Consider the following 10152-nt stretch of genomic DNA (forward strand, 5'->3'; position numbering starts at 1 on the left):
TGCTGATTACAAAGGCAGATCCAAGTGTAAATTGGCTTCCTTCAAGAAGGTGACTGATTCTCGAACCGAACCCCAGCTCAGGGGCTGCGTGGACACAGGCAGACGCATGGCGCCCAGTCCAGCAGGCCGGGGGGGGTGTGGCTGCCACAGTCCCTCTTCACGGAGCTGGTCCCCTGGCGGCCCAGCTGGGGACGGCTGCACAGAGAGCTGGGCGGCCTAGCGACAGCGTGGACATGAAAATGACGGCCTCGGAGAGCTCCCCGCAGCCGCCCTCCCCGCCCCCCACGCCCATAACCCACTTAGAGGGGCCAGCGCACAAGACCGTGACCCAGGAGTGGGAGAGAGGGGGCACGTGGGGGAACATCCACCCCCGAGCCGGGAAAACACAGCTCCCGCGTCTGCCTCCCAGTTTGGTTTCCTAGAAATACGTGTCATTATCTTTTCTCTGGGCTTGTCAGACCTGAGTTTGAGCGCTTTTAAAGCCTGACCCCTGATGAAGCCTCTAGAACGCTTCCTGCCTTCTGCTTTGCCAGGCTTTTAATGTGGTCGTCACCCCCGCCCCCTGGACACTGGTGGTGGAGCTGGGGAGGGGACACAGGGCTGGTGCCTTCCAGGGGGGCCATGGGGGAGCAGGTGCTGATGTTTGGGGGTTTTGCTCGGCTCCTCCTCCATCTCCCCCCCTCCCCGCCCTCACCTGGACAGGCCAGAGAGCAGAGAGGACAAGGTGAGTGGGCACGCGAAGGGAGAAGCTCTTGTGCCCCCTGTCAGCAAGAGAGAATGTTCTGCTCATCTTCATCCCTCTTGTTCACTTCAAAGACACTCGCGGAGCGCCGATAGCGTGCTGGGCACCCGGTATGCCTTCACACGGGCCTCGGCACGTCTGAGGGGGCGCAGGGCCTGGGAAGCGGGGTAGGGCAGAGGGTGGCAGTACAGGGGCTGCTCCGTGCTCTCTCATGCCCTGTGCCAGGCAGGCCGGTGTGGCCGGGGAAGAGGAGAGGTCTGTGGTTGCAGGGGGGCGGGGGTGAGACGCGGAGGGACAAAGGAGGAAGAATACTCTCGTAGCCAAGGGAGGAGGGCAGGGCAAGGCTCATGGCAGCAAACGGAGAGGTGTGCGAGGCCGGGGCGGCAGCAGGTGCCACGGTGAGCCACCCGCAGCCGATCTGCGCATTCGCCGGCCTCGCTTGTCACAGCTAATCTATAGCCACATAACATTCTCCTCGAAGTGATTCGTCTGCTCTCCCGGCATCCACGGTCTGACTGTCACCCTCGAGGGAGGGTGACACAGAGTGCGTGTGCGCAGCACAGCCGGAAAATCGGCCACTATGCCCGTGGCACAATTGACACCACTTGCCTCTGCCTACGGGATCGACGGACATCTGGTCGCAAGCGTCGGCGGCGGGAAAAAGGTAAAAATCTCAACTTAGAAATGCTCGCGGGTTGTGAAAATAATCAGTTCCCCCCAGAATTCTGTGGCAGGCTCTTTGGAATGCTGTGGGGTTCACGGCACTGTGATGTGGCAAACTCAGAGACGGGGGCCGGGTGGGGGGCTTCTGGAGAGCCACACACTGAGTTTACCGTGTCGCCTACACACGAGTCACCCCTTTCTTTTAGAGTCTGAATCGATAAGACGCCCTGACCAATAAAACTCTACGCGGCATCATTTAATCCCCCTTTGATGATTTAGAGGCACTTTTAGAATCTTGAGGGGCCCGCAAACTTCACCGCAGAGCATGTCAGTTATCAGAGCTCTCATGACATGATTCGCAGACAAGAGATGGTGGCAAGATGCCTACTTAATGAACGCTCTACTTAAACCGGGTCACCAAGAAGAAACATCTCCGCTAGTCATCCGCTCCCAGCCTCCTGGTTCTGGCCCAATAGTTCAACACCTCCAAACCCCAGAGAAAGAAAGAAATATGAGCCTGCTTTTGGAATCCACTGGGTAAAATCTGGCTATGTAAGTCACTAAAATAAGTCACAAAAAGACGGAGGATGGAGTAGCGAAGTCGTACAGATATTTAGGCACCTGACATCTGATCGCTTGTTTTAAGACAAGTTATTAGACTGCGTTAGGGACCGATGATTTCATGTTTAATAGTGCACGATTCTGAATCGCTCAGGCAAACACTGCTGCTGTGGACTGGGTACTTATTACATTTGCTTACAGTCGAAGATTGTTCTTTTGAGTTCTCGTTTCTTCCTTGCTTTTACCCCGGCCCCCGACACTTTCCGCACCTGCCTCCAGGACAAAGCTCAGGAGGCAGAACACTGCGTGGTGAGAAGCGGAGGGATTCGAAATGAGAACATCGAGTTCATGTGCTAATTTCCTGGCTGCATGAACTCAGTCCCACAGCCACAACCCACCGTGACGCCGAGTGACTGACTTAACCCGCCTGGACCTGTGCCCTCATCTGTAAAGGGACATAACAGTATTGCCTGCTGTTTGATGACTCGATAGTGCAAGTCGCATGAGACGCACGCACTTGGCCCCATGGTTAGATGCTCCACAAATACTATTAGTCTCTAATCTCTGCTGGCCACAGGGTGGAGTCCTGTCAGCTTCTGACACCCAATCAGGGCTGGGTTCCCTTGAGTGACCGAGAAAGGAGGACAAAATGAGTCTCTGAAAAATAAGGGAGCAAGAGTCTCTCCTTCCTGGCTCCAATTTCTACTCTCAATTTTTTTCTGTTTAAAAGACTAAAGGGAGCAGCTTAATGAAAGTGCTAACTGAAAGGCAGGACCAAGAAAGAACGCTGTATTTGTGCTCCCAGCCCATCGGGACTCGCCGAAAGGTCGCCCACCTTCTAGGACAGTCCCCTTATTCTGGGGCTCCCTTCAGTTTTCACATTGTCTCTAGCACGATCTGAAAAGCTGCTCCCAATTTCCCTTGGCTCTCACAATTTACCACTCAAAGACAAATAAGAATTGGAACCCATAGCTTCCATCTGAGAGTGTGTGTGTTCGTTTAAAAGAAAAAAAAAAAAAAAAACACAGAGAGAAGAACAGAGAAGAAGGGACACTTGTTGGAACAGTCCTTGTGTAGAAAGCCCAGAAACTGTCAGTGTTCATAATCCTCTGCTGTGACACCAAGCAAAAGCTGGAGGGGACACGCGAGATGGCCCTGCTGTGTTTCCAGTGTTAACGCGCTGGCTTTATACAGAGCCTCGCCCCAAGTGCTCACAGTCCCTTCGACTCCATTTCCTCCCGTCCTCCTCCTGTCCCTACGCTAGTGAAATGAGGCAAAACTTTTAGATTTATCACTCTACCGTCTGCGACTCGAATCGAGGGTACGGGCGTTCGTCCGTCCATTTGCCCATGATGCACAGTGCTTGTGAGAAACGCTGCAAACTCATCCATTCATTCGTTCACGTAATAAACATTTGCTGGGCGCTGGGGACCCAGATGAGAAAGGGAATCGCCCTGCTTTCAAGAAGCATGCAGACAGATGGTAAAATGCACCCTTTCGCTATGGAAATGGTCTAAGACCTTGTCGCTTGAAGTGCGGTCCCTGGACCACCAGCACTGCCTCATGTGGGAGCTTGTCAAGCTGCAGATTCTCGGGCCCCTCTCCAGGTTTATTCAATCGGAAAGTATGTATCACGAGATCCCCAGGAGACCTGCACACTTACTTAAAATTTGGGAAGCACCAGTCTAAGACATGTTCCTCCCACTCAGAGGCTAACAAACTAGTTAATCATTCAAATATACAGATGCCAGAGGAATGCAGGGTCCTAGGTTCTTTATGCATTCCTGCGGCCCAGTTATTTACATAAGGAGCAAGGTAGGAGGGGCCTGTGGTTAGAACCATTTATTGAGCCAAAGAGGGTTGGTCTGTCAGGCCCAACATCCCCCTAATGGGTGGACAAAGCAGGAGGGAAACGGGACCCCAGGAGTCATGGCTTCGCCAGGCCTTGGGGATGATGAGGTGGCTGCCTCGGGCCTCCAGGACAAGGCACGAGGCAAGGACAAGGCGAGCTGAGAGCAGGAAGTGTGGCTGGGTCCAGAGCAGGGCTCCAGGGGGAAGGGAGGCGGGAGAGAAGGCAGCAGAGGCTCCTGGCTTTTCCATCGCCAGGTCATTCTAAACGCCAAGACAGGCGGAGGAGCCGGCTCTGCCAAAAGCCTAACCTACAGCTCCAATGAATTCTGGGCATTTTTATTCTTCCTACTGTTCTCAAATACAATGGTTATCTTCTTTCAAAGTCTTCGCAAATCCGATCTCGAATTCTTTCTCTCCCCGTCCCCTGCTTATGGGTTGGAATTTTCAATTCACTAAGAAAGGGAGACATTCTTGCTGGGGAATGGTGTTTCAGGCACTCAGAGCCCTCGCGCTCTCTGTGTCAATAAACGAGGTTTTCCCAGCCGCTCTGAAGAAGCCATTTTAAATGTCATTCTGTTTGCTCGCCCCTCTTGGCTGTGTCCCGTCCACAGGGTGGCACAGCGCTGCTGTGATGTCCAATAGCAAAGGCTTTGTAGCCGGGGAGGCTTACTCATGTCTGAACCAAGCTCTAGACCGTACTGGCCCACGCCCTGGCACTCAGTTCTGCACCCGAATATGACCCCTCCCCCGCCGCCCCCTGCCACGCATGCACACACGCACGCGCACACACACACGCACGCACACACACACCTACGCACACACACCCTGCGCTGGCTTTTCCCAGAATGTATCTGCCCACGCCTCGGCCCACAGGCCCTGCGCTGGACCTCCCCCGGAGCTGGTCCCTGCTCAGCTGTGGTTGGTTGATTTATCTGAAACACTAACGGAGGTCAAAGGTGGGACACCTAGAACTTTCTCCGCTTCTCCACTGGGTCTCCTCACTGAGTAAAGCTCTCAGGGCGCAAAAATGAGCAGCCGCCTTCCCCTCCGATCCGCCCCTCGCCACCACCCCAAGGGCAGGGCGTGGGTCCCTCCAAAACATCCCGAAGGGTGTGCCGCCAACTTGAGCTCATCTGACCCAGTTAAGGAGCCAGAAAGGGAAAATCACCCGCCAGTGACGCGGTCCCCACCCTGCTCTCCCCCGCGCGCCGGCCCGAGTGCCCCCTTGGGGAGCGGCAAGCACAGCTGCAGGATGTCAGGCCAAAGGGCAGAAAGTGGGGTGGGGGGGACGGAGGCGGGGAGGCCAGCGGGGGCTCCCGGGGACCCTCTGCCGGGGCGCGGGGAGCCCACCCACCTCTTGATGTAGCAGCCGAGGCGGCAGAGCTGCCCGTCCAGACGCACGAGGCCGTCGCCGAAGACGTTGAAGCCCCCGCGCGCGGCCGCGGGCTCCCCGGTGCCCGGCGCCACGAGCTGGTCGCCGCGCAGCTGGAGCGCGCCGGGCAGCAGGCGCAGCAGCTGGGCGACCGGCAGCAAGGCCAGCTCGCAGTCACACGTCCACAGGCTGCGCAGCTCCCCCGACGAGATGGAGGTCAGGCTCGGCCTGGCCGCGGGCGCGCACGCCGCCGCCGCCATCCCCGCCGCCCGGACGTCCGGAGGTCCCCGCGCCCTGCCCGGTGCCCTGGCCGGCGAGGAGCGCTGATCCCGGCGCGCGGGAGGCGGCCCTTTTATCGCCCCGGGCCGCCCCGCCCGGCCGCGGGCGCAACCCCCGGCCTCCGGGCCGAGCGCGCACCACTCACGACTTGCGCCCCGGCCCGCAGCCAGGGGTTACTCATCACCCCCCGCCCCGCCCCCGACTCCGGACCCGGGCTGGGCGGACGCCGCCGGCGGGGTGGGGTCAGTGGCCCCGGGCGTCGGCTCGGAGCCCTGGTGGGCGGGGAAGGCGCCGGCACCCACCCGGGCCCAAGACACCGGCCTCCGCGTGCTGGGGAGAGGGCGCGTCCCCGGCCACGGGGCGCCAGGACACTGCGGGACCGCATCTCCGCTCGCCGCATCCCGCACCCCGCTCCCCGCCCCAGACGCCAGCCGCCGTCTCCGCCTTGGTTTCTGCCTTTTACAGATTATAGTCGGACTCGCCTACAGAGTCCACGGGTCAGCAGGTCCCTTTTCTATGGAGCTGTCCTGACTGCCTGTGAGTTTCGTCGCACCGTTTCTCCTGCTTTGGGGACCACAGGCCGCAGATGCCAGCCGCATAGTCGGGGTGGAGGAGACCAGCCCCTCCGTCTTGCCCCACCCCCTTGAGTCCCCACAAGTCGTCTGTTCCGTGGATCTCTAGATGTGTGGGTGCTCGTGGGCAGACACACCGATGGCCTGGGGACACCCAAGCATTCCAGTGGGAGAACACTCCATGAAAAGCGCTGCTGGAGGGGGGGCACCCCGGGTTTATGGGAGCAGAACCCCGCCCAGTTCTGAGGAGCTGAGCAGGCTTCCTGGAGTCCCGCAATTTAGGACTCTAAGCTGGACCCTAAAAGTTGGGTACAACGAAGGAACAATCGTAGAGAATACCTTTAATTTGTCTCAGTGCGTCCCCAGCATGGACCCGTCTGCAGATTTAATCAAGTCCAATGCCGAGTCCTGCAGTATCTCACTTAAATCCCAGAATGTAAATGAGCTCCAGTCACATGTCCTTTCTCCAGACATGGGGCTCTTCGCCCCGGCCTCCATCCCCAGTGCTGCGCATCGACGAACACATCTCATTCACCCAGCACTCATGGATCACTACCGAATCAGCCCTTTACGGGAAGAAGGGGGGATCCGCCTGGGAAACAAGCACCCCTGTAAAGTGAAGCTGAGGACCCCTGCCACCGGGGTGGGTGTGGGTGAGCTGAGGCCGCAGGCAGGACCCAGAGGCTGGGGCAGGGTTCGCCGGGACCATGTGGTGTCAGAACTTAGACCCGGCAGTCTAAGACTATGCGGGTGTCCTATCTTACCCCAAACATCACTACGCACCAGGCAACCATCTTAAACGCTGCACGTTCCCCCAACAACAACAAAACAAGGCACCCAGCCAAATGAGTGCAGTGATAGATGCATGGACTGCGTATCATGAGAGCAAGGTCAAGGGCATGGTTCCTGTTTCCTGGGAACCCCTGGGCAGGTGACACACGGACTAGGCTCTGAATACAGAGACAGAGCTCCCAGGTGAAGGAGCACCGCTCATGAGAAACTGGGAGAGAAGATTCTAGACCGGTCTGTGTAAAGAGAGAAAGTATGGTCTATTTAAGGAAGAGCGAGGAATTCTGTATGGCTAACCGGGCTTCTTTGGGGTAAGAGGGACGAGGTTCATAAGAGAGGAGACCAGAAAGGGAGAGACCTTCTGAGTCGTCTAAGGATTCGGATTCTGAGGTAATGGTGAAGGAAGGAAGCCATATAACTCTGAGTTTATGGCCTCTTAGAAGAGGTTTCGAAACAGGAAGACTGGAGGGAGAGAGACTGGTCAGGGGATTGATGGGATCATCTAGGAAACATATAATGAGGGTCTGAGCTAGTCCACACAGCAGCTGTGGGCATAGAGATGACAGGGCGAATTTGAACCTCGGGATGTATTTGAACCCGAGTCAGCAAGATTTGCCGAGACAAAGAAGCAGAAAGAGACATTTGGTCTCTCGCTCGGGTACCAAACGGAGCATCCAAGCGGACAGTCCAGGAGGCAGCTAGTTAGCTAGGTCTGGGGTTTTGGAGGGAAGACAGGGTTCATGCTTGAAGTCTGAAAGTCGTTCGCTTAAAAACAGGGGATGGAAGCCACAGAGTCGGAACCAGGGCAGGAGTCGGAACCCAAGCCTCTAGTTTACTTCTGTTTCTTGAGCACCTGCTATGTTCCACGGCTCGCTGGAGATTCAGAGGTGTGAGCAGAGGAAGGCCCTGTGCTTCTGCAACGAGGAGGACCGGGAGAACGCAAGGGTCTGGGCCGCCAGGCCTCCGGCGCCTCGCCCAGACATTGCTGAAGTCTGGTTGTATCTCGCTCATCGGACGTCTCTGATCTACTGATGGAATACACTCAACAACAGCGACGGCTCCCAAGCTGCTTTCTGAATTTTAAGGTCGGTGAGGGCAGATCCGCTGCAGATCCCGGCCCAGCCCCATGAAGCCGGAGCTCCATCCTGTTGACCGAGTTTAACCCCACACTGCCTGGATGATCCGGCCTTGTCGAGGGGTCTCATGTCACAGTTAAATGCACTTGGTCGAGATAAACTCAGGGGTCCCTCTCATCGAAATCCGTTTACCACTAAGTGTCGACACTGATGATCGGAAGAGAAGGATTAAATGAGGTTTTCCTTCGTTTCCCCATAGCTCTCTGATTATGCAATTATTTCGCATTTTCCAGACGTGCGTGTACCGTTTTGTAAAATGAGGCTGAGCAGGACGAAAACCTTTTAAAGACGCTTTCTGGTGTGTTATCTAGAGGATTCACTTGGCGTGTTTAAAGAAAGCACCTGCATTTCCTTATGGGTGACTCCCACGCTGCCAAAACGCCGAAGAATGACGTGAAGACATGAGCGGAAAACATAGCCTTCGTCGTCACGTCGGGCCTTTGGTAATAAGTGGAAGGCTGCAGAGATCTTTCCACAGTTCGTCTTCTTCATTACCGAAATACCCACCAGACAAACAAAATGACCTCTAGCGAGGATATTTTTTTTTTCCAGTCTTTTTTATATTGTTGGCGTGTTTACACAGCTGTGTTCGTGTTGTAGCATTTTTATCCTGCTTGTCTCACTTAACGCTATCTGTAGATCGTGTTTCACAGCCTGTCTCTGTGAATAGTATTTAAAGCCATTGTGTTATTTTCCATCGAGCGGATGTGCTATTGTGTGTCTAGGCATTCCTCGACACGTGAAAACTTAGACCGGTTCCGGTTTTTCCTTATTCTAAACGATGACTCTCAGAGATGACATTATGGAGACAAGTGATAGGACAAGGTGGAAGGCTCTCGAAACATGGTCCATTGTCTTCTAAAACGGCCCTGGCACCTTATCTCGTCGAATTCCTCCCACCGCCGGATGCGCTCTGTCTCCCCCGCGTGCCTCATGCTGGGAGGCGTCACCCTCCTTCCGCCCAGAGCTCTGAGGTCACCTTACTCTGCACCGTCTCTCTTCCTCCGCCACCCACCCACGCCCTCCTCTGCGGTCCCTCCACCTTGGCCCTCCCCCCTTTCCCGCAGATTCTCCTGCAGATCTCAGGAATCCCTTGCTTTCTTCCCACCCCCACGGCTGCTGGCCTCTCAGCCTCCATCACGTTCCCCCTGGACTATTTCAGCAGCCTCGTCCCCCTCAGTCGCTCCTCCTCGGGGCTTGTGGACGAACTGTGTCCCACTCACCCCCCAAAGTCATCCGTCGAAACCCAGAACGTGACTGCATTTGGAGAGAGGGCCTTTAAGTGGGCAATTAAGGTAGGGTGGGACCCTAATCCAATCTGACTGGTGGCCCCATAAGAAGAGGAGGAGATGCCAGACATGTGAGGTCACACAGCGAGGCAGCAGCTGTCGATAAACCAGAGAGAGGCCTCAGCAGAAACCGACATGCTGACATCGTGATCTCGGACTCTAGCCTCCGCGCTGCGAGGCACACCTGCTGTTGAAGCCCCCAGCATTTGGTACGTGGCCGCTGCAGGCAGCTGAGCAGACGAGAGCTTTGCTCTGGGCTTGAGGAATACACAGGGCCTGCAGCTAGCTCCTGGGAGGTACAGGCTGCCGGTCCCTCGGTCCCGTGCACGGCTGTCCCTGCTGAATCATCGCCCCCTCCTCACTGTTCGAGCAGAGCCTCGCCCACCTTTCAAGGTACAGCTGAAACACCCCCGCTTCTGGGCTGAGCGGCATGGCCTTCCTCCTAGCCCCCAGGACACATGCTATGTGCCATGTGTGCCCTTAATTCAGGCATCGTGCCGTTGATGTACTTATCTGTCTCTCCCACTAAATCCATGAGAGAGAGAAAAAAAAAACTGCATCTTGTGACTTTTTATTCCTAGCACGATGTGGCCTCGCAGAATATATCCAATTTATTTTTATTGAATGAATGAATAAATGAATGAAAGGCAGCCTGGCATCGTGGTTATATATAAAGTGCTTAGAATGGCACCGGACACGTAGTATGTGCCATCGAGTGTTTGTTAAACAAGTGAGCAAAAATACACTGAACATGTTTCAGATCGTGTTTTTTTTTTTTTTTCCCAGCGATTATCCGCTCGAGTTCTGTGAAAGCTAAAGCGAGAGCATATGGGGAAGGAAAGCCCAGATTCGCAAAAAGATTCACCGATGCAAATCACTTAAAGTCGAAGTTCTCGTG

The 10152-nt window shown here is 55.7% G+C and overlaps 1 protein-coding gene across 1 annotated transcript in view; it reads right to left on the reverse strand.

The window, feature by feature from the left end:
• The window catches only part of MEDAG (mesenteric estrogen dependent adipogenesis), a 14186-nt gene extending 8697 nt beyond the window's left edge, over nucleotides 1–5489 (reverse strand). The window contains exon 1 of the mRNA XM_011360192.2: nucleotides 5172–5489. Coding sequence (XP_011358494.1) covers nucleotides 5172–5449 — 278 coding nt within the window. The 5' untranslated portion in view covers nucleotides 5450–5489. The remainder of the gene's footprint in view (nucleotides 1–5171) is intronic.
• Between the last annotated feature and the right edge of the window lie 4663 nt (nucleotides 5490–10152).

This window comes from Pteropus vampyrus, unplaced genomic scaffold (genome assembly GCF_000151845.1).
Source record: "Pteropus vampyrus isolate Shadow unplaced genomic scaffold, Pvam_2.0 Scaffold52, whole genome shotgun sequence".
Classification (NCBI taxonomy): Eukaryota; Metazoa; Chordata; class Mammalia; order Chiroptera; family Pteropodidae; genus Pteropus; species Pteropus vampyrus.